The 25,240-nt window shown below is 45.7% G+C and overlaps 1 protein-coding gene across 1 annotated transcript in view; it reads left to right on the top strand.

The window, feature by feature from the left end:
• The window catches only part of PDPK1 (3-phosphoinositide dependent protein kinase 1), a 1,584,105-nt gene that overhangs the window by 579,101 nt on the left and 979,764 nt on the right, over positions 1 to 25,240 (top strand). The window contains exon 7 of the mRNA XM_044088924.1: positions 4,842 to 4,986. Within this exon, the coding sequence (XP_043944859.1) occupies positions 4,842 to 4,986 (145 nt within the window). The remainder of the gene's footprint in view (positions 1 to 4,841; positions 4,987 to 25,240) is intronic.

Raw genomic sequence — 25,240 nt, forward strand, 5'->3', positions numbered from 1 at the left:
ATCAGACTATTCATTTGCCAACCTTCTTTCCCAGTCCACAGAACAAAGGGGAACAGATTCTGCATTCCTTGGATTTGCACAGACAACTTAGATTCAACTTGGACAGGACTAAATCTCGAAGAAAATCTGAACAATTGCTGGTAGCATTTGCTGCTGGGGCAGAGAGGAAGGCTATTTAAAAAAAAAAAAATTCTAAATGGTTAAGTCATTGCATTCATTTCTGCTATAAGCACCATGTAAAACCTATCCCCCAGGGGAACAGATCTCACTCCACCAGGGCTGCATCTACTCCTGCAGCTTTTCTCAGAGGTGTTCCTACCAGGGATATTCTAGAAGCTGCTACCTGGAGCTCTGTACATACTTTCACCAAGCATTATCATTTACCAATTTTCTCCAAATCCAGAGCTGGTTTTGCCACTGCTGTCTTGCAGGGCCTTATAGCTGGCCCTGATGCTGTATAAACCCCTCCTCCCAACCATAGCTTTGCAAATCTACCCAAATGTAATGACTGCAACAGTGAAACACTAAGAACATAGTACAGTTGTGTACACTTAAATGTAGATGTTCTAGTGTTTTCACTGTTGCAGTCCTGTTTACCCTCCCTCCCAGCCCCCTTTTCTTCCTTTGGCTATATCTACTCTCACTTACTATGCTCTAAAAGCTTTTTGGTGTATTTGCTTTTCTGTTAGAGGTATATCTTTGTATTTATAGATTTAATTGCGTCCCATTAGGGGGGCACCTGACATCTGGGGCAAGAAAAACTGATGTAATGGCGTCAGCTGAATGTTTTTTACCCCCGACGACCAGACGTCATGGAAGAAGGGACAGCAGCTGACGCAGGACCCAAGACTTTGCTAATCAGGCCGACTGAGGGCTACTGCAAAGCAGATAACCCAAATGTAATGACTGCAACAGTGAATACACTCAAGCATCTATATTTATGGCAAGTGTACACAACTGTACTTTCTCTGCACTGCCCTTTGGCTTATCTTCTGCGCCCAGGGTATTCACAAAGTGCTTAGTTCCGATCATTGCATTTTGCAGGCAAAGAATTATTCAAATATAGCCATACCTGGATGATTGTCTAATTCAGGCAGAAAGCCAGGACATACTGTTGAATCATGTGGCCTTTGTACAAAGGGTACTAACTTGTCTGGGGTACACCATAAACAAAAAGAAATCACACCTGGTACCCTGTCAAAAAAATTGTATTCCTGGGAGCAAGCTTGAATACAACTTCCCAGATGGCTTTCCTCACGCCAGAGAAACAAATTCATTTGACAGCCTCTTCAAACAAGTGGCCACAAAACCCCTGCTTTCTGCAAGGCAAATACTACAAGCCTTGAGGTTCATGGCTTCCTGCATTCTTCTAATTCCATATGCAAGACTGCATATGAGGAAACTACAATGGTATCTAAAAAGCCTATGGTGTCAACATTCTCAGGATCTAGGAGCAATGATTCCTATCATACCTTGCCTATGCCTAGAGTTCCTGTGGTGGGCAGAGGTCTGCCACCAAAACAAGAGACTACCATTCACACTACCCCCTGCCGCCCAAACCCTAACAGACGCATCAGACTATGCATGGGGGGCTCACCTGGCTGGAAACTGCATTCAGAGCAAATGGAGCCCAAGTCAAATGCACCTGCATATCAGTCAAAAAGAAATGTTAGCTGTACAGAATGCTCTGACAGCCTTCAATGACCACATTTTTCCAGAACAATTAATGGTAAAGACGGACAACACCACTGTTGTGTGGTACATAGGCGGGGGTACACATTCTTACCCCATCCGCAGACTATCCGTGGCATTGTGGAACACAGCCCTGCGCTACCAAGTGCATCTACAAGCTCAATTCCTGCCAGGAAAACTAAATACACTGGCAGACAAATTAAGCAGAAACCTCATGGACCCACACGAGTGGAAACTGGAACCAAGGATTTTCAACATGTTGGCAAGCAAGTGGGGGAGCCCAGATATAGACCTGTTTGCCTCCCCCCAGAACTTTCAGTTGGACAAATTTTGCACAAGGACTCCCCACAAACAAGCTTGGAAAGTGGATGGTATGTCCTTCAGCTGGAAAAACCTATCAGTTTATGCCTTTCCTCCTTTGCTATCCAAAGTACTACTAAATATCAAACAGGACAAACCAAGGACGATTTTGGTTGCACCAGACTGGCCACGCCAACACTGGTACCCCCTCTTGCGCAGTCTGTCACTGTTGGCCCCATGGCACCTGCCTCAAGACTCCTACCCTATTCTCTCAGCAGGAGAACCAGATTTTACACCCTCAACTTCAAACACTGAACCTAGCAGCCTGGCTAATTACCTAATCTCTCCTGTACCATCCCTCAGTAAACCAGTGATTGATATCATTTTAGAGGCAAGGAGGCCTAGTAGTAGTAAATCTTATGCTGAAAAATAGAAAAGATTCTGTGCCTGGAACCAATCTCAAGGGATGAGCACAGCCGTTCCCTATTTACCTCAGATTTTACAGTACTTAACTGAGGTGCTTCACAAGGGCCTGTCTTTCTCCTCCATCAAAATTCATGCCTTAGCCGTTTCAGCTCATTATAACACAGAACCTCCCCTCTTCTCTCATCCATTGCTCAAGTAGTTCCTCAGAGGGGCCAGAAATGTATGGCCTCCCAGGAGAGCTCCAACTCCATCCTGGGACCTTAACTTTGTATTGGTGAAACTCACTCTTCCTACTTTCGAGCCAGCTGCTACTGCATACTTAATATTCCTTTCTTGGAAAACTGCTTTCCTTTTAGCAATCACTTTAGCAAGAAGGGTATCTGAATTACAGGCCCTCATGGCAGTGAAGCTTTTCATCATCTTTCATGTGGACAGGGTGTCCCTCAGGACCAGTCCTTACTTTATGCCCTAGGTGGTATCCAGTGTGACCCTCATTTGCCTACCTTCTTTCCTAATCCACAGAACAAAGGGGAACGGATACTGCACTCCTTAGTTGTGCACAGACAACTTAGATTCTACTTGGACAGGACTAAACTTCAAAGGAAATCTGAACAACTGTTGGTGGCATTTGCTGCAGGTGCAGAGGGGGAGGCTATTTCAAAGCAAGTCATTTTCAAATGGATAGGCCATTTTATTAATTTCTGCAACAAGCACCATGGAAAACCTATCCCACAGGGGATCAGACCCCACTCAACCAGGGTTGCATCTACCTCTACAGCCTTTCTTAGAGGCGTCCCTACCAGGGACATCCTAGAAGCTGCTTCTGGAATTCTGTACATACTTTCACCAAGCATCATCTACCAATTTTCTCTAAACCCAGAGCTGGTTTTGCCACTGCAGTTTTGCAGGGCCTTATAGCTGGTCCTAATGCTATCTAAATTCCTCCTCCCATCCTTAGCTTTGGGAATCTACCCAAATGTGATGAATGCAATAGTGAAACATGAAGAGCATTGTACAGCTGTGTACACTTACCATAAATGTAGATGTTCGAGTGTATTCACTGTTGCAGTCCTGGTTACCCTCCCTCCAGCCTCCTGACTTCTTTTGGCTATACCTCTACTCTCCTTTACTATGCTCAAAAGCTTGTTGGTGTATTTGCTTTTTTGTTGGAGGTATAACCTTGTATATTTATAGATTTAATTACTTCCCATTAGGGGGGGCACCTGACATCTGGGGCAAGAAAAACTGAGGTAATGATGTCGGCTGCATGTTTTATACCCCTGATAACCCAACGTCACGGAAGAAGGGACAGCAACCGATGCAGGACCCAAGACTTTGTTAATCAGGCTGACTGAGGGCTACTGCAAGCAGATAACCCAAATGTGATGACTGCAACAGTGAATGCACTCGAACATTTACATTTATGGTAAGTGTACACAACTGTACTTTTTCTTTCCTAATTTTGCTAACAAGATGGAATACAAACTGCACCTGCTTGGATGTTCATAGTTACGATTCTATTTACATAGGACAAAACATTTCCGTAAATCTGATCAATTGTTTGTATCCTTGTATAAACCCTTTTTGAGGAAACCTATCTCCAAGGTCACTATTGCTAAATGGATTTCTTCATGCATCCTTCAAGTCTGTAAGGACAGAGGCATGTCTTCTCCGGGTCAGGTGAGAGGTCATTCCACTAGATCCATGGCTATGTCTGTGGCCTTTTGGTCTAGAGTTTCTTTGGATGATATTTGTTCTGCAGCTAATTGGTCCTTATCTCATACATTTATTTCTCATTACAAATTGGATTTGATTTCCAGAATGAGAGCATCCTTTGGTTCCACTGTGCTCCGGAATATCATTCCATGAGCGCCACCCAGGAGTTTCGTAGCTGGGGACTCTGTCCCACAGGTTGAAGACCAAATGAAGTAAACTACTTAAGATAAAGAAGTTATATATTCACCATAACGTTCCATCTGAGTAGTTCTACTTCATTTGTCTTCAACCATCCCTCCCTCCTTCCCCCCCGACCTTGGCATATGAACAGCCTATGGGCTGCAGTTATAGGTCACAAGTATTTTTTCAGGTCAGGTTATCAGTATAAGATTCAGCAAACTCAGTCTGGGAGTTGGAAGGTAGTGGAGGTGTATTATGGGTAAGGGGAGGAGCTTGGAGCTCAGAGCAGATGCTAGTAAAGTTGCCAGCTCGGACAGGTTTGAAGACAAATGAAGTAGAACTACTCAGATGGAACGTTATGGTGAGTACACAACTTCTTTTTTTGTTGAATTTTATTAATTTTACTTGAGTTAATGGCTTTAATTCTCACCATATTTCATGGCTCATCTCAATGCACTGAGTGACTGATTTTAATGTGTTTGCTATGCCTTGCAATTTGCCCTATATGACCTTAACAATTTTTTCAGATTTTGGTCTCAGTTATGCCAAAAACGGTGAATTGCTGAAGTACATTCGAAAAATAGGCTCATTTGATGAAACGTGCACAAGATTTTATGCTGCTGAAATTTTAGTAGCGTTAGAATATTTACATAGTAAGGGGATTATTCACAGGTGAGATACGTGATCTATGTGGAGATATGATGTATGCATGGAATTCTATGAGCAGTACTATGACCAAAAAAAAAACTGCATTGCTGTAATTTATCCATAGATTTGTGACTGGTAAGTCTGAACTCACTAATTTAATTAGGTAGTGGTACTTAACAAGGCAATACCTAATACAACAGACTGTGTGCAGGTAAAGCAGAAAGTAGCACTGTAAAGGAATGATGGCACCAAGTCTTGATAAGATGTGCTGGAGAGTCATCTGAGGCAGAGTTGCTTTCTGAAATGTTAAATTGATATTTCAAAGTATTCTAGCAAGAAAAGTGTTCCCACCTTTTCAGATGCCCAGAGTAGAGCATTTGTTGAAATCTGAGGATGTCCTTCAAGGATGCATCTACTGCAAAGAAAAAATGTTTACTTCCATCATTAAAACGAAGTGACACTGTTAAAGAATTTTAGCTTCTATTTTATGTTTAAGGTATTTACAAAATTGTGTATTTTGCAGCATTTGAGGAAAGTTGGAAAGTATTTTTCCTTGTAAAGCATCACAACGTTTACAAATCGGATGTCTTTTCCACCTTGCTTCAGTCTGTGGGTAATGGGATCAACACCAGACTTTTCAAACTACTTCAGCTCTGGAGCTCCACCGCTTCTGCCTATAATACCTCATTCCCTTTTCTACCTCAAATCACATTAGCTGCCTCGGGACTGCGACACGATTGTGAGCTCTGTCGTGGGATTTACTGTATCTTGCGTGTTTGGTCACAGGATTGTTTTTCTCGCTTTTTCCCATCTTCTACTCAGGTTTTTCTCAGTAGTTGTTGGGGTTAATTTTTTTTTTGTTTACTTAAACAGAAAAAGAGAAAAATGTTCCATCTCACTGTTTGTGTGTTTGTACTCTGTAGGTTTGGTAAGTAGTTAGGCAGAAAGGTGGTTAGGTATGAGGTTGTCGTGGGTGTTTGGTTGGCATGTCATTTGGTGCTATTTTTTTATGGATCAGGAGAAACTCTTCAAAAAAATACATGGCTGCAAATTACCATCCCAAGATTTGCGTGATTGGTGCGTCTGCTGCCTTGCACCTGGACACTGAGTGCCTTTCTGCTTATCTTGCTACTGGTTTTCCCCTGATGTCTTTCCATATCAGTATTGCAGTATTCATTAAATTAGGGATTCCCTGACAAGGGTAGCCCAACGTCTGGTCAGTATACCAAAGCCTTAGGTTTTAATAAGGATGTTGTACATCACACACAATGTTTTTTCATGTTTCACTGTTGCAGTCATCACATTTGGGTTATCCTTGCCAGGGTAGCCCTCGGCTGCCCCGAATAGCAGAGACTTAGTATTTCTGCGTCAGTTGCTGTCGCTTGAGGACTGACATCAGATCGCCAGTAGTATAAAGTAAGGCAGCTTGACGCCATTACATCAGTCTTTCTTGCCATGGAGATTGAAGAAGAAGCACTTCGCATGAGTGCCGGTCGGCCACTACCTGAGTTTTCGTCTCCGAATTGAAGTTGAAGTCTTCTAAAGCTAAGTACTCCTTTGGGGATCCATTTTTCTTGCACTAACTGATGTCAGAAAAAGTTAATTGTCTTGCCTGCGGAAAGCAAATACCACACTGAGACTTCCACTCTTACTGCATCACTTGTTTAGGCCCAGACCATGATGTCCCCCGTTGTCACGTCTGTGCTTTGTTCAACACCCGAACTATCCATTGTCATGCCCTTATTGTAGCTGGGTTTTCCAAAAAAAGTAAAGACAGACCACACAGGTCCAAACCTAATGATGCTTCCATTAAAGCTAGTCATCAGTCATCCGGTACTCAGGTGCTTTCACAGCTCCTGATGCCTGCTTCAGTTGATTCGCAGGCCGCTACCGAGACCCTTTTGGTATGCTGCAGAACACTTCTTTGACTAAGGAGCCTGCGGTTGTCAGTACCTTGGATGGGTCCGGAGCCGCTGAGCAGGCACCGGCTTCCAAGGAAGACCTTCGCACTACCGAATCTCGACACAAACCGACATCTTCTTTTGCAACTACTGTTTTTTTTCAAAAACGACCAAGTTTCTTAGGCCCAGGGTTCAAACCACACCCAAGAAACATATGACCCACTCTCAGGCGTCAAATGCTTAAAATGGCGGAAGACCTTATCATACTGATCAGGAGAAGCCAAGCTATCCCCTCAGAAAAGAAAAGAGGTCTGTTCCCTGTAGTTTTGTCTGAACAAGAGTCCGATGACTCTGATGCATCTGACTAAGGAGACATGCAACCCCTTTCCACTTATAAAGATTCTGATGCAGGGAATCCATTCCTTCAGCCTCTCCCCCAGAGGATTTTTCCTTTGGGGAAACCCTGCATACTTTGAGAGCATTTCCATCAGGAGAGTCAGGACTACCCTCAGTCTAAAAAGAGACTCGGGGGAATTCCTAGAGTTTCTGCAACACAGACCCTTGGCCATCCCCCCAGTCCTGGATGTTGTGGATGATGATTTCTTTAAATCCTGCTTGACTCCTGATGCCCTACCTCCTGCTCCCAGAAAACCAGACAGGTACTATAGAGTCCCTGACTCTCAGAAATATCTTTCTAAAAATCCAACAACTGACCCTGAGGTAATTTCTCAAGGGTCAAAAGGGATTAAAGCAACCTCTGCTGTAAGAATCCCACCCCCTCAGACAGGGATTTCCAAGCATTGGACAGATGGGGGTAAAAATGTATATACCTCAGCTACTCTTGCTCTCAGGGCACTAAAATGTCAGTTCCATGTGCTGAAATTTCAGCAACATACCTTGGAACTCCTTAAATAAAAAAAAGTCTTTAGATTTACAAGACTTAATGCATTCTGCAAGTCAAGTAACTAAACACTTTGCACTGTGGTTTTGATGCCCTAGAAGCTTCTTGCAGGGCAGTAGTCACTGGATCCATCATTAGAAGATATTGCATGGCTTAAGGAACAACCCCTGCCAGACCATGTCGAATCTAAATTGTTGGATGCCCCCTTGCACAAAGATAACTTATTTGGCACTAAGGCAGAAGAGGTCTTAAAAAGATGGAAGAAAAAGCAAAATCAATGCAAACAGTTAAGGATTTCTTACAGGTCCAACCCCCTAGGTTTGGCAGGCATTGTCTCTCCAAGCACTGGTCCTTTCCTGCTCCGAGTAAACCGGCCCAGCCTAGGCCCCATGAAAAAGAGTCCCCAGACAGCAGCTCCAGGGCATGCAGAGATCTAAGTAGTGGACTACCTCCACTTGAAAACCAGGGAGTTCTAAGCCACCCCCTTATGGTAAGAACTCACTTCCTCCACCCCCCTCTGCCCACCTTCACTTACCCCTAAGAGGAAAACTCTCCTTTCCTGCAAGCTACTTGGGCCACCATTACCAAGGAACAATGGATGTCCTTCATGGATGCATCTGCAGTCATAACAACTGGGTTGTCCTGTCGTCAGGCAGCCCTTCAGTCGGCCGGATTCCAAAGTCCGGTCCGCTTCGCTGATGTCGCACTTCACCCGGCGTCATCTCTGTTGGCCTTGGTATATAAGCATCAGCCGACGCCATTTTCTTCAGTCTTTCTTGCCGTGGCGCCCAAGCAGAAGCTGTTAGCAAGTGCCGGTCGGTCGGATCCAGAGATTACTTCTACCGAATACTTCAAGACTTCTAAAGCTGGGTACCCTGCTAGACTCTTTCTTGCCTCAGCCGATGTCAGAAAAAGTTAATAATTGTTTAACCAGGAAACAAATACCTCATAAAGATTTCCACTCTTACTGCCTGCCCTGTTTAGGCCCAGCCCACGGCGTGAGCAGCTTGTTCGTCCTGTGCTTCTTTCAACCGACGAACGCTTAGACGTCGGTCAGAGTGCAGAAGTTCAGTTTTTCGGTTCTGACTTTGTACATTATGCCGCCGACCTCCGACCGCATTCTGCCAAAAAGCGCGAAAGACTGACTGCATGAAAAAAACATCACGCACCAAGGGTCCGCGGTTTCGGCCGAAACCATGGTTAAGCAAACCCGCGAGTGTCCCGGTTTCGGCCGAAACCGAGAAAACTGAGCAAACTACACCTGAAACTATCACTACAACTGAGGTCCCTGCTAACACTCTTGAATCGGCCTCAGAAATTTTACCCACTACGGTGCTTACCACTGACTTATCAGACACCATTTCCTTGGATGTCTCTACTCCCAGCACGTGGTGCTGCTAGGCCTCCAGCAGCCATGTCCATTAAGGCCTTCGCCAGGGCTAAAGCAGCCAAGACTACTAAAACAGTGCCTGTTAAACCCTTCCACCAGGCCCTCTGCCAGTTCTCAAATGCTTACCTTGGCAGAAGATTTAATTTCATTAATTAGAGGATCTCAATCTCTCAACTACCCAGACAGGGCCTCTCAGCCCCCAGAAAAGAGAGATGAGGGCAGAGCCCCTGAGCCAGTGTCCTCTGATGATTCTGCTGATGAATCAGACATAACTGACCAGCCAGAGGCTCCTTTCTCCAATTTTGAAGATTCTGATGCTGAAGAATCCATTCCAGCTGCTTCCTCCAGAAGAATTCTCCTTTGGGAAACCTTGCACGCCATGCAGAACAGTTCCAATGGCAGCAACAGGATTTTTTCAGACTCCAGGAAAAGACTTAGGACCTTTTTGCACCTACCACTCCACTGGCCCTTTCCTATCCCTCCTGTTCTCTCTGGTGCATGATGCTTTCAATGATGCCTGCTCAGCTCCAGATTCTTACCCCCAGCCCCTGCCAAACCAGACAGATTTTACAGGGTGCCAGATACTCATCACCACCCAGCCCTCCTGCTCTCGACCCCTCAAACTATATCCCAGGGTCCCAAGGCAGTAGCGTGACTATAGCTAAAAACCCTGTTCCTTCTGAAAGGGAAGCAAGGACAATAGACAGATGGGGTAAAAAAGTTTACACTTCAGCCACTCTTTCAGCTAGAGCTTTAAATTGTCAGTTTCACATGATACAATACCAAGAGTTTATGCTTGACCAGTTAACTAAAAAGCTAACCACTGATGAATCTTGATAAGAATTATGTATTAGAAATGGTAAATAACATACAGCAGGTTAGTAACCATTCTTTAAAATGTGGCTATGATGCACTGGAGGTCATTTAGATCAGCCATGACTGGCACAGTAATTAGAAGGCATGCATGGCTAAAGGAGCAAGCTTTACGGATCATGTTAAATCTAAATTGCTTGATGCTCCTATGGATAAATCAAGTTTGTTTGGTACACCTGCCCAGCAGGTTATGAAGAAAATGGAAGAAAAGGCAAAATCAGTCCAGACAGTTAAAGAATTCTTGCAGGTTCAACCCCCAAGGTTTAGCAGGAACTGGCCTGCCAAAAATTGGTCCTTTCCTGACTCCACAAGACCTCAAAGGGGCAGGAATAGACGCTCCAGAGGCAGAAACCAATCCAGAGGAGGTGCCTACAGAGGACGACAGTGGCAAGGTAACAACAGAGGCACAGAATCAACACCTGCCTCTACATCAACACAGCCACAGTGACTAAACCTAAACCCGCCAACCAGGGAACAAATAGCAGCTCCTCTAGGCGAAAGCTAACCTTATTTTCAAAAACTGGCACCACATAACAAAGGACAAGTGGATTTTACGAACCATAGATCAAGGTTACCGGTTCCACTTCCACACTTTACCAGTCAAAAGAGGAATGCCAAACCTACCTCCAAATCAAAAAAACAGAGGCTCTACAACAGATAATGGAATTAGCAAACATGAGAGCTGTGGAAAAAGTGCCAACAGCAGAGCAAGGAAAGGGTTCTACTCCAGACTATTCCTAGTTCCAAGAAAGGAAAAAAGTTGGAGACCAATTCTAGACCTGTCTACCCTAAATACTTACATCATTGTCCCAAAATTCAAGATGCTGACCCTACAGCAACTTCTTCCCATGCTGGGCAAGGAGTGTTGGCTGGTAACTCTAGATCTCAAGGAGGCATACCTGCACGTCCCCCATTCGACCTATCTGCAGAAGATACCTCAGATTTCTTGCAGGATCAGAGCACTATCAATTCTCAGCATTGCCCTTGGCTTATCTACTGCGCCCAGAGTATTCACAAAATGCCTGGCAACACTAATCGCCCATTGCAGACTACAGGGATTCAAATTTATCCATACCTGGACGACTGTCTGATACAAGGGACAACAAAAGCAAGCTGACAACAGATTTACAAAGGGTCATTTACTTGCTTCAAGCACTGGGATACACAGTCAATTTACAAAAGTCAAGGCTGATACCATCCCAGACAAGGACTTTCCTGGGAGCGGAATTGACAGTAGCAAATGGCATTCCTAACTACAGAAAACAAAAGAACTCCCTCTTTACTTCTTGGCTAAACAAATCTGAACAAGTTAACAGCAAGAAAGGTACTGCAGGCCTTGTTTCATGGCATCATGCATAATCTTGGTTCCATTTGCCAGACTACATATGAGAAAGCTTCAGTGGTACCTAAAGAATTTATGGTCCCAACACAGACACAGCCTAGAAACGGAAATTCCACTAATACCATGCTTAAAACAGGAGTTCCTATGGTGGGCTCACGTGATGCCAGTCAAACCCAGGCCTGCCCCTTTCGAAAGGTCAAGCAAGCCAGACCATCACAACAGATGCTTCAGACCTGGGATGGGGAGGACATATGCTGGACAAATGCGTGCAAGGATTGTGGACACAGGACCAACTTCACCTGCACATCAACCTAAAAGAAATGCTGGCAGTAAAACTGGCAATCCAAAAGTTCAGACCATTTCTCAAGGAAGGCCAGTTGATGATAAGGACAGACAACACAGTCATGTGGTACATCAACAAACAAGGAGGCACTCATTCCTACCCCCTATGCAGAATGACTTTGGAGCTGTGGACCCTGGCACTCAGCTACAACATCCAGTTACAGGCAATATTTGTACCAGGAAAAGAAAACTCTCTAGCAGATATGTTAAGCAGGACTACATCGGATGTCCACGAATGGCAGCTGCACCGACATCTTCAAGACCATCTCAAGAAATGGGGAATGCCTCAGATAGATCTATTCGCATCACCTCTCAATCACCAGCTCAAAAAATTCTGCACAAGGACATTCCACCCACTAGCATGGAAAGTGGACTCGCTCTCCTTCAGCTGGAAAGGACTAACAGCATATGCATTCCCACCTCTTCCCTTGATACACAAAGTATTACTAAAAATCAAGGAGGAACGCCCAAGGATAATCCTGATAGCTCCAAACTGGCCAAGACAACATTGGTACCCACTGCTGAGGAGCATGTCTCGAACAATATGTGGCCAATACCCTGATGCCTTTGATGCTAACTCAGAACAACTACAGCACCATGCATCCAAACCTAAAAACGTTGCAACTGACTGCATGGAACATCACATAGCAGCTGCTAATCCACAGCTTTCACAAAGAGTTAAAGACATTATTCTTGAAGCACGCAGACCTTCAACAAGAAGAAACTATGCTGGGAAATGGAAAAGGTTTGTCATTTGGAGCTCAGAAAGGTAAAGGTAAAGATGTATCAAACATAGATATGCCCAACATTCTGGAGTATCTGGCAACTGGAGAGTATCTGGGGAACTTCATTCAGGCCTGTCCTATTCCTCCATCAAGATTCATGCATCAGCTATTTCAGCAGAATACAGCTTTGATTGACCTGTTTTTTCACACCTTTGCTCAGGCAGTTCCTCAGAGGAATCAAGAATGTAAAACCTCCAAGGAAACCACCATTACCAGCCTGGTACTTGAACTTTGTGCTAGAAAAATGTACTCTATCACCTTTTGTACCAGCAGCAACAGCAGACCTGCAACACCTGTCATGGAAAACTGCTTTCCTACTGGCAATTACTTCAGCAAGGAGGGTTTCAGAACTACAGGCCTTAATGGCAGTGCAACCCTTTCTAATCTTCCACCAAGATAGAGTGTCCATGAGGACTAATCCTACATTTATGCCTAAGGTGGTATCCAGAGTGTCCTTAAACCAGGCAATCCACCTACCTACCTTCTTTCCCAACCCACAAAACAGAGGGAAAGAATACTGCATACCTTGATGTACATAGACAGCTACGCTACTACTTGGACAGAACAAAAAATAGCAGAAAGACTGACCAACTTTTCGTAGCCTATGCAACAGGAAGGGAAGGAAAAGCTATTTCCAAACAGACAATCACCAAATGGATAGGAAATTGCAAACGATTCTGTTACTCCTTCCATGGAAAGCAAATTCCACAGAACATAAGACCTCATTCTACAAGGGCAACAGCCACTACCACTGCCTTCTTACGAGGAGTGGCTACCAAAGACATTATTGAGGCGGCTACTTGGACCTCCGTGCATACATTTGCCAAGCATTATAATTTACCTCTATATTCCAGATCCCGAGCAGGGTTTGCCACTGCTGTACTGCAGGATCCTAAACACACCATAATCTACCTTTTATCCTCCTCCCTCTAGTTGGCTATGGTATACTACCCAGCAGTTATGACAGCAGATGCAACCATGAAGGACATAGTACAGTATTGTACCTACCATATATGTAGATGTCCCATTGAATAGCATCTGCAGTCAGGATTACCTCCCTCCTTCCCCTCTGGTACTCCTAGGTGTTTACCCTTCTAATAGCTAGCTAGTGGGGGGACTTCTTTCATGGTGTATTTGTTTGTATTTATGTACATACATGCTTATTTTTGTGTTTACCTCTATCTTTTGGAAACATTGGCATCTATCCAAAATTTTTTAGCCTTCTAGAGGGCTTCTGGCATCTGGGGCAAGAAACACTGAAGAAAATGGCGGCTGATGCTTATATACCGAAGGCCAACAGAGATGACGCCGTGAAGTGCGACATCAGCCGAGCGGACCGGACTTTGGAATCCGGCCGACTGAAGGGCTGCCTGACAACAGGACAACCCAGTTGTTATGACTGCAGATGCTATCCAATTCGGACATCTACATTTATGGTAGGTACAAAACTGTACTGTTCTGAACATTGTGTCTCAGGGATACAAGTTTTCCTTCCATACCCTTCCAACCCCAGAAAGGTTCCCAGGTCTACCACCAAATCAGTGGGCAGAGGCTCAGAAGCAAATCCTTTCCCTGCTCTCCATGAAAGCAGTAGAGCACATTCCTGTAGAACAGATAGGCCAAGGCGTCTACTCCAGACTTTTTCTGGTGCCCATTAAAGAGGGCACTTGGCACCCCATCCTCTTTCTATCCATTCTAAATACCTTCCTGGTGATCCCAAAATTCAAAATGCTCACCCTCCAGCAGCTGCTACTCATGCTCTCCATGGATGCTTGGCTAGCCACCCTAGATCTAAAAGAGGCCTACCTCCACATTCCTGTCAGGGAATCATGCAGGAAATATCTCCACTTCAGAGCAGGATCTCAACACTTTCAGTTCTCTGAGCTTCCCTTTGGCTTATCTACTGCTTTCAGAGTTTTCACAAAATGTCTGGCTCCAGCCATTGCCTTTTGTGGACAAAGAAATATTCAAATTTATCTATACTTAGACGACTGCCTTATTCAGCAGACGGCCAGGAAAAGCTGCTCAAGCACCTGGCCTTTGTAACAACCCTACTAACCTCCCTAGGGTACATAGTCAACGAAAAGAAATACATACAGGTGCCCACACAAAGGCTTATCTTCCTGGGAGCAAGTCTGGATACAGCATCCCAGATGACATACCAGAAAGACAAATTTTCCTGACAGCCTACTTCTCTCAACTAACCACCAGGCCCCAGCTATCTGCAAGGAAGATCCTGCAAGCTCTGGGGTTCATGGCATCTTGCATAATACTCATTCCATATGCCAGACTGCATATGAGGAAACTTCAGTGGTACCTAAAGAGCCTTGGTGTCAACACACTCAAGACCTGGAAACTCTTCTACCTATAATGCCTTGCTTCAGAAAGGAATTTCTTTGGTGGGCAGCAGCATGCTCCCACAACAAGGGACTGCCTTTCTCCCCACCCCGCCGCCCAGACCCTCACCACAGACACATCAGACTACACTTGGAGTGCACACCTGGATGGCAGGTGCATACAGGGCCAATGGAGCCCACAGCAAATCCCCTCTGCATATCAATCAAAAAGAGGTGATGGTTATGCAGCACGCCTTGATAGCTTTCAAACCCCTTTTCTGTCTAGGGGTTCTCCTGATCAAAACAGACACCACCACTGTGATGCGTTTCGTCAGCATGCAGGGAGGGACTCACTCCTACCCTCTATGCAGGCTGGCCATGACCCTTTGGCTCACAGCCTCTTCTATGCAACTATACCTGTTAGCACAGTTCCTACCAGGCTCTTCTCAGCTCTCTGGCAGACCAATTAAGCAGAAACCTTCTGGACCTACACGAGTGGAAACTCAACAAAAGTACCTTCTCCCTAATAACTCAGAAATGGGGAACCCCGAAGGTCGACCTCTTAGATTCTCACACCAACCATCAGCTCAGCAAATTCTGCACCAGTGAGCATCACTTCATTGCTTGGAACGTGGATGCCCTGTCCTTCCCCGGGGTCAATCTATCGGTTTATGCCTTTCCTCCCCTACCTCTCATCCCCAGGGTAACTGCTCAAAATAGGGGAGATAAACCAAGGACCATTTTTATAGCTCCAGACTGGCCCCGACAACTTTAGTACCCCTTGCTGAGCAGCATGTCCCTGGTACCTCCATGGCATCTTCCTCAGATTCCAAACCTTTCCTTCTGGCCATCACTTCAGCCAGAAGAGTCTCTGAGCTGCAAGCACTCATGGCTGTGGAGCCCTTCATCATCTTATTCCATGCAGACAGGGTATCCCTCAGAACTAACCCATCCTTCATGCCCAAGGTGTGGTGTCCAGTCTGGCTCTCAACCAATCCATTCATCTACCCACCTTCTTTCCTAATACCCAGAACAAGGGGGAAAGGATTCTTTACTCTCTAGATGTGCACAGACATCTCAGATTCTTTCTAGATGGGACTAAATCCTTCAGAACGTCTGATCAATTGCTGATTAGCTTTGCTACAGGGGCAGAAGGCAAAGCATCCCATTTCCAAAGGGATAGCACATTGCATCCATTTCTGGTACAAACAGCATGGAAAGCCTTCCTGCAAGGGAGTCAGGATACACTGCACCAGAGCAGCCTCCACCTCTGCAACTTTCCTCAGAGGAGTCCCCACCAGGGACATCCTGGAGGCTGCCACCTGGACACCTATTAACACTTTTAACAAGCAATAACACCGACCTCTCTTCTCCAAATCCAGGGCAGGGGTTGCCTCTGCAGTCTTGCAGGGCATCCTAGCTAGCCCCTAGTTTCCTTGACTGCCTCCACCCATTTCCTCAGCTTTGGGAATCTACCCAAATGTGATGACTGCAACAGTGAAACACGAAGAACATAATACAGTTGTGTATACATACCATAAATGTAGATGTTAGAGTGTATTCACTGTTGCAGTCCTGGTTTCCCTCTCTCCATCCCCCCATATTATCTTTCTCCTTTTATTACAATTCTTCCTTGTTCTCCTTTCCTTACAAGGAACATATTGCTATTTATTTTCCACTGGTGGGGTTCTTCCACCAGAACCTGGCCACCTACTTTAGGGGCTCCTGACATTAGGGCAAGAAAAACTGATGTAATGGCGTCGGCTGCCTTACTTTATACTACTGACGACCTGAAGTCAGTCCTCAAGCGACAGCAACCGATGCAGAAATACTAAGTGTCTGGTATTTGGGCCGGCCGAGAGCTACCCTGGCAGGGATAACCCAAATGTGATGACTGCAACAGTGAATAACACTCTAACATCTGCATTTATGGCAAGTGTACACAACTGTACTTTCTCCTTGCTCACGGAGTAGGGCATAAAGGTGACATATGGACGTACCTTTCTCAGAACTTCTGTGCCGCTAGTCCGAACGCCTTTCTCGATAGTCTGACTGCTCCATCTGCTGGTTACCAAACCAATGTCCTTCTGTTCCTATGTTGCAGTATTGTAGTTGTGGGATTTCCTGCCCTCAGGCGTATCATACGTTGGCTCCTGTACAAAAGCTTCAACTTGGCTGTTGCAACGTGCGTGGGATGTCAGACATAAGGCCATAAACCAGGTGCCTTAAATGTGACATCTGCACGCACAATCCTCAGAACTTTTGAGCCGCAGACAGCCTACGCATCATATGAACGCTCCTTCTCAGACATCTAAAAGTTAAGTAACCCATTAGGCTTATCTGTTTTTCTTTTTATTGCTGATTATTAGTGCTTAGGTTTGTTGTTGTAGCAGTTTAGCTGATGTCAGGTAAAAAGGGAAAATGCCAATGTGGGTGGCAGATACCCCATAAAGACACCCATGATAGGCTGTGTGTTTTGCTTAGGCCGGGAGCACAACCATTCCGCCTGCTCCATCAGTCATTTGCGCAGAAGACACTATGCAGCTGTCTGGCCACTTTAATCCTCTACCAAGAAAACAAGCGCCATAAGCGGTTAGCCCAAAGGATGGATCCCGTATCGGAGGCCGCATCTGAAGCTCCGCATAAGAAGGCCAAGATTCCTAGGCCTTCCTCGCGTGCCTCTTCGTTACCGGACGCCCCACCACCTGCTGATCTAGGAGTTATGGAGCACCTGGCGGATTTGTTGCCTTCAGCGATGTCCTTTGGGGAAGCTGTTGCTCAGCCGACGGCTGGCAGGTCCTCGGAGCTTACTCAGACACCTACTACCATCAATGTCAAGGGGGAACCAGATTCTGTGATACCTCCGACCAGAATCCAGACTTCAGAAATGGTTGCCTCAAAACCTGACTCCAGGTCAGTTCCATCTTCCACCCTGGCCAAAAAGAAGCAGAAAACCAAGCATACCTCCTCCTCTGCAGAAGGTCTACCAGATTGGCAGTCCTTCACTTCCTCTATCATGCAGCCCTTTATGGGCCCTTAGAACTTCAGCCTCAACCTCCACTACTCTGCCTTTACTCAGCCCTAGGCCTTCCTCAGCCTCTTCCCTTCTACCCATGACACCTCAGGTTAGGGAGGGAAGAGCATGATTCTTCCTTTTCTTCCTCCGAGGACTCTATTTCATATACATCCCAGATTGCAACTCCCCAGGAGTATTATTCTCCTGATGAGGAATCTGTTGAATGGGATTCTCCCCCTGAGGATATTACCTTTGGTGAGACCCATCACTAAGATGAAAAATTCTTTCAAATGGGATACTTCACAAATGACTAACAACCAAAAGAGATACTTTGAGTTGCTTCAAGAGGAATGCCCATCCCCTCCCCTTCTGCTGTTCCTCCAGTCTTGCTTGCTTTCTTGGATGCCCTTAATTCAGATTTTACGGCCCCAGACTCACAGCCACCTGCCCCCAAGCGCCCTGACCGCTTCTACATGGTGCAGGAGGAGCAAAAATTCTTCTTTAAACCACCCTTGCCAGACCCAGCTGTGATTGCCACCGCCCCAGATAAGCAATCCAGACTACTTCCACCTCTCTCCTACCCACGGATAAAGATAGCAAATCTATGGATAAGATTGTAAAGAAGGTATACACATTCTCCACATTGGCTTTCAGAGCCATTAATTGTCAGACCCACATGACTACTAAGTATGCTCTGGACTTGGTGTCTCAAGCCTCCTCCATGCTGGCTTCTCTTCCTGACAGCCCCATTAAGGCTGACATCTTCTCCAAACTGTCCTTGGCTTAGCAAGTAGCCAGGCACTCCATTAGATGCAGCTACGATGCTGCAGAAGCATCTGCCCGCTCTGCAACATATGCTTCTGTCCTCAGGAGATACTCCTGGCTGAGACTTTAGAATCTCCCAGAAGACTTCAAGTCCAAGATCTTTCATGCCCCCCCGATCACTATTTCCTTTTTGGAAAACAGTCTGCAGACCTCTTCAAGAATCTGCAAGACAAAAGTAAAGAATTGCAGGACGTTAAACATCTGGTGTCCCCCATTCCCAAGTATTATAGAACCTATCCTGCTAAAACCACTTTTGTAAGGCGTAACCCTCCACAGACTGGTGCTTCCTCTTCCAGATCTAGAAGAGGGGCTAGAAGACATACCATGTCCAGACCTACTTCACCACCTACTTAGCCCAGACAATCTTTTCAGGGCAGAGGAGGGCCCAATAATGCATGACTGCCTTGCCCACATAGGTTCATAGGTAGGTACTAGGCTATTGGCCCTAGGGCCTATATAAAGTCTAGCCAAAAATGTACCCTGGCTTTCCCCACCCAAGAAAATTATTTTCCTGTACCCCTGTCGAGCGGAGCCCCAGAGGTGATCCCCAGGATGAATTTCCTATTTCCCATCCAATCATTAAGATTTTTCTTGAGTGCTAATGGGGAGCTTTGTGTGATATAGATAGGTAGTTTGTTCCTGAGTATGGGTTGTCTCTGGGACAGGAATCTATCCCTCCAGCATGTTCTGTTTATTGTGGTGACTAGGCTTAGGTCCCTAGAGCGTGTAGCTCGGAGGGCTTGGGGATTTCTTTAAGTGGAGCATGTCCAACACCTCTGGGTTTGACATAGCTTTGTATGTTAGGCAGAGACTGCCTTTGAGTAGGCGATATGCGACAGAGTAAAGCTGGAGTTTGAGACAGTCTACTTGAGGCCGGTAATCCTCTTTGTGTGGTATTTCTGCAGCCTTTCCAGTTGTTGTAGATGTCTTGTGAGGTACATACCAAAAGGGGCATTGTACTCCTATAATGGGTGTGAGTGACGAGTAGAAGGGAACAATGACCTCTTTTTTTCCTGGATGAAAAACATTTTGTGATGGTGTGCCACGTAGAAGGATTTCCTGACTACTGTGGCAATGTGATTATCAAAGGAGAGACTACTGTCCACCTGTGTCCCAAGGTCTCTTATCACACTTTCGGTGTTAAGTAGACTACCACCTATGTGGTAGCTCATGGGTACAGTGTTTTGTCCAAAGGGGATGACAGTGCACTTTTTGACATTGAGCTTGAGGCCATGGCTTTGACCCAGGCATCTGTCTCAGTGAGGCCCTTTTGTAGGATGTCCACATAGTTAGGAGTTTCAATTATGGCTCCTAGTTTGCAGTCATCTGCAAACTTAGTTAGCCAAAGACCTTCTGTGTTAGCCTGTACTTCAGAAAAGTAGATGCCAAACAGGAGAGGACCCAGGACTGAACCCTGTGATACTCCACTTGTCACTGGTCTGAAGTCGGATTTGAAATCTGCTACTTTCACAGTATGGGTTCTGTCAGTGAGCCAGTTGGCAACCCATCTTGTGACATAGGGATTTATACCTAGTTTAGTGAGTTTATCTAGATAGGCTCTGTGAGCCACCTTACCCATGTCTACAGCTTTGGTTACTGCTTCAAAGAAGTCCATCGGGTTTAGGAGACATGATCTGCCTTTTACAAACACGAACTGGGTGAGGTCCAGAGTTTGGAGATTACCAATGTCTTTGTTTTTAAGTTCCATGGCCTTGCAGACCAGGCTCGTCAGGCTAATGGGGCGGTAGTTCTTGGGGTCTGTGGTGGCTCCCCCTTTGTGGAGTGGGATAACGTCACTGCATGCCATTCAGTGGGCACAAAGCCTGAGGTGAGGCTGTGATTGACCATGGTGCCAGTTCATTCTGTACGTGTAGAACACAGCCTGGTATGTTGTTAGGTCCCATGGATGCTGTGTTCTTGGCTTTGTAGAGTGTGGTTTTTACCTGTGCAACCGTGATTACAGGAACTTTGCATTCTTCTAGTATAGAGATGGTCCTTTTAGGGGGTGGGAGAGGGCTAAAGTTAGCACTGAACCTATCTGCTAGGATGTTGGCAATATCAGTTGGTTCTGTATATTTAGTGCCATTGTGCTGTAACACAGATCTGAGTCTTGCCTTTGAGATTCTTGACATAGCTATAGAATGCTTTGTGGTTGTATTTAGAATCGGTGGTGATTTTGTCTTCATAACTAGCTTTGGAGGATTTTATGCGGGATCTCAGCTTCTTACTGAGGCTGACCAGGGAGTTCCTCCAATCATGGGATTTTACTCTTTTTGAAACAGTTTTTCTTCTGTTGCAAAATTTGTTTATGGCAGGGGGCCACCAGATTGGCTTCCTTTTTGGAGGATTGCATATTGGCTCTGTTGGAGATAGCATGATCCATGCACTCGTTTAAGTGCTTATAAAGTGCATTTGTATAGGATTCAGCAGTCGTGCCTCTATTGCCTGTCTGCATGGGTGTTGTGAAGTTTGCCACTTCTGTCTTAAGCGTGAAGTTGGCTTTGGAGAAATTTTTACGGTAGTTTTCCTAATGGGGGTGGGGCAGGATGTGTCTCTCTAGGGTGATTAGCTTGTGGTCGGATCTGACCAACTAAGAATTGAGCTCTGGTGTGGAACACCGGTTGCTCATGTTGAAATCTCCCATTCCTGTCAGGGAATCATGGGAAATATCTCACTTCAGGCAGGATCTCAACACTTTCAGTTCTCTGAGCTTCCTTTGGCTTATCTACTGCTTTCAGAGTTTTCACAAAATGTCTGGCTCCAGCCATTGCCTTTTGTGGACAAAGAAATATTCAAATTTATCTATACTTAGACGACTGCCTTATTCAGCAGACGGCCAGGAAAAGCTGCTCAAGCACCTGGCCTTTGTAACAACCCTACTAACCTCCCTAGGGTACATAGTCAACGAAAAGAAATACATACAGGTGCCCACACAAAGGCTTATCTTCCTGGGAGCAAGTCTGGATACAGCATCCCAGATGACATACCAGAAAGACAAATTTTCCTGACAGCCTACTTCTCTCAACTAACCACCAGGCCCCAGCTATCTGCAAGGAAGATCCTGCAAGCTCTGGGGTTCATGGCATCTTGCATAATACTCATTCCATATGCCAGACTGCATATGAGGAAACTTCAGTGGTACCTAAAGAGCCTTGGTGTCAACACACTCAAGACCTGGAAACTCTTCTACCTATAATGCCTTGCTTCAGAAAGGAAATTCTTTGGTGGGCAGCAGCATGCTCCCACAACAAGGGACTGCCTTTCTCCCCACCCCGCCGCCCAGACCCTCACCCCAGACGCATCAGACTACGCTTGGAGTGCACACCTGGATGGCAGGTGCATACAGGGCCAATGGAGCCCACAGCAAATCCCCCTGCATATCAATCAAAAAGAGGTGATGGTTATGCAGCACGCCTTGATAGCTTTCAAACCCCTTTTCTGTCTAGGGGTTCTCCTGATCAAAACAGACACACCACTGTGATGCTTCAGCAGCAGGGACTCACTCCTACCCTCTATGCAGGCTGGCCATGACCCTTTGGCTCACAGCCTCTTCTATGCAACTATACCTGTTAGCACAGTTCCTACCAGGCTCTTCTCAGCTCTCTGGCAGACCAATTAAGCAGAAACCTTCTGGACCACAGTGGAAACTCAACAAAAGTACCTTCTCCTAATAACTCAGAAATGGGAACCCGAAGGTCGACCTCTTTGATTCTCACACCAACCATCAGCTCAGCAAATTCTGCACCAGTGAGCATCACTCATGCTTGGAAGTGGATGCCCTGTCCTTCCCGGGTCAATCTTGGTTTATGCCTTTCCTCCCTACCTCTCATCCCCAGGGTAACTGCTCAAAATAGGGAGATAAACCAAGGACCATTTTATAGCTCCAGACTGGCCCCGACAACTTTAGTACCCCTTGCTGAGCAGCTGTCCCTGTACCTCCATGGCATCTTCCTCAGATTCCAAACCTTTCTTCTGGCCATCACTTCAGCCAGAAGAGTCTCTGAGCTGCAAGCACTCATGGCTGTGGAGCCCTTCATCATCTTATTCCATGCAGACAGGGTATCCCTCAGAACTAACCCATCCTTCATGCCCAAGGTGTGGTGTCCAGTCTGGCTCTCAACCAATCCATTCATCTACCCACCTTCTTTCCTAATCCCAGAACAAGGGGAAAGGATTCTTTACTCTCTAGATGTGCACAGACATCTCAGATTCTTCTAGATGGGACTAAATCCTTCAGAGTCTGATCAATTGCTGATTAGCTTTGCTACAGGGGCAGAAGGCAAAGCATCCCATTTCCAAAGGGATAGCACATTGCATCCATTTCTGGTACAAACAGCATGGAAAGCCTTCCTGCAAGGGAGTCAGGACACTGCACCAGAGCAGCCTCCACCTCTGCAACTTTCCTCAGAGGAGTCCCCACCAGGGACATCCTGGAGCTGCCACCTGGACATCTATTAACACTTTTAACAAGCAATAACACCGACCTCTTGTCCAAATCCAGGGCAGGGTTGCCTCTGCAGTCTTGCAGGGCATCCTAGCTAGCCCCTAGTTTCCTTGACTGCCTCCACCCATTTCCTCAGCTTTGGGAATCTACCCAAATGTGATGACTGCAACAGTGAAACACAGAACATAATACAGTTGTGTATACATACCATAAATGTAGATGTTAGAGTGTATTCACTGTTGCAGTCCTGGTTTCCCTCTCTCCATCCCCCCATATTATCTTTCTCCTTTTATTACAATTCTTCCTTGTTCTCCTTTCCTTGGAACATATTGTATTTATTTTCCACTGGTGGGGTTCTTCCACCAGAACCCACCTACTTTAGGGGCTCCTGACATTAGGCAAGAAAACTGATGTAATGCGTTTACTTTATACTACTGACCTGAAGTCAGTCCTGACAAACCAGAAATACTATGTCTATTGGCCGGCCGAGCTACCCTGGCAGGATAACCCAACGTGATGACTGCAACAGTGAATAACACTCTAACATCTGCATTTATGGCAAGTGTACACAACTGTTTTCTCCTTGCTCACGAGGGCATAAAGGTGACATATGGACTTTCAGAACTTCGCCGCTAGTCCGAACTTTCTATACTGTTCAAACAAGTCCATCGGGTTGGAGTGATCTGCCTACACCGAACTGGGTGGGTCAGAGTTTGGAGATTACCAATGGGGGGGGGGGGGGGGGGGGGGGGGTGGGATAACGTCACTGCATGCCATTCAGTGGGCACAAAGCCTGAGGTGAGGCTTGATTGACCATGGTGCCAGTTCATTCTGTGTGTAGAACACAGCCTGGATGTTGTTAGGTCCCATGGATGCTGTGTTCTTGGCTTTGTAGAGTGTGGTTTTACCTGTGCAACCGTGATTACAGGAACTTTGCATTCTTCTGGAATAGAGATGGGGCCTTTGGAGAGGGTAAAGTTAGCACTGAACCTATCTGCCAGGATGTTGGTAATATCAGTTGGTTCTGTATATTTAGTGCCATTGTGCTGTAACACAGATCTGAGTTTGCCTTTTAGATTCTTGACATAGCTATAGAATGCTTTGTGGTTGTTTTAGAATCAGTGGTGATTTTGTTTCATAACTAGCTTTGGAGGATTTTTTTGCGGGATCTCAGCTTCTTACTGAGGCTGACCAGGAGTTCCTCCAATCATGGGATTTTACTCTTTTTTAAACAGTTTTTCTTCTGTTGCAAAATTTGTTTATCAGGGACCAGATTGGCTTCCTTTTTTGGAGGATTGCATTTGGTTCTGTTGGGATAGCATGATCCATGCACTGTTTAAGTGCTTATAAAGTGCATTTGTTTGGATTCAGCAGTCGTGCCTCTATTGCCTGTCTGCATGGGTGTTGTGAAGTTTGCCACTTCTGTCTTAAGCGTGAAGTTGGCTTTGGAGAAATTTTTCGGTGTTTTTCCCAATGGGGGGGGGGGCAGGATGTGTCTCTCTTGGGTGATTAGCTTGTGGTCGGATCTGACCAGCAAGAAATTTACTCTGGTGTGGAACACGGTTGCTCATGTTTAAGACCAGGGCTAGGATATTGCTGCCCCTGGTGGGGGTGTGGATAAGTTGATCCAAGGCATTGGAATTTATGAATTCCAGAAAAACGTTGAGCAAGAGAGTTGGTATGAGTAGTTTTCCCAGTTAATGGTGGGGTAGTTTAAATAGCCCATTATGAGGGTGTTGTGCTGTACCCTAATATTTTCCAGTGTATCAAGAAATGGGGAGTGGGAATCCTGGGGCATGGTGGGGGATGTGTAGCAAGTTACAATTTGGATTTAGGTCTTGCCCAGAGTTAGTTGCACTTGGATAATCTCAGATGCATTATGCTGAGCAACTAGCCTGGAGGTGTGGATATCCTTAATGAATATGGACACGCCTCCGCCTTTAGTGTTTTGGTCCAGGTTAGGTGGCCGAAAGGTGTGGTATGAATTATAGCCTGGTAATGCAAGGATGCACTTTGGAGCCTTGAACCAGGTCTCTGTCACTGCATAGATGTCTATGTTCTCCAATTTAACTCATTCCCTGCAGTACAGCTCTTTTGAGTGTGTACCTTAACTCTAGTGGGGA

This window comes from Protopterus annectens, chromosome 12.part0 (assembly GCF_019279795.1).
Source record: "Protopterus annectens isolate FY-2018-M chromosome 12.part0, PAN1.0, whole genome shotgun sequence".
NCBI classification, from domain to species: domain Eukaryota; kingdom Metazoa; phylum Chordata; order Ceratodontiformes; family Protopteridae; genus Protopterus; species Protopterus annectens.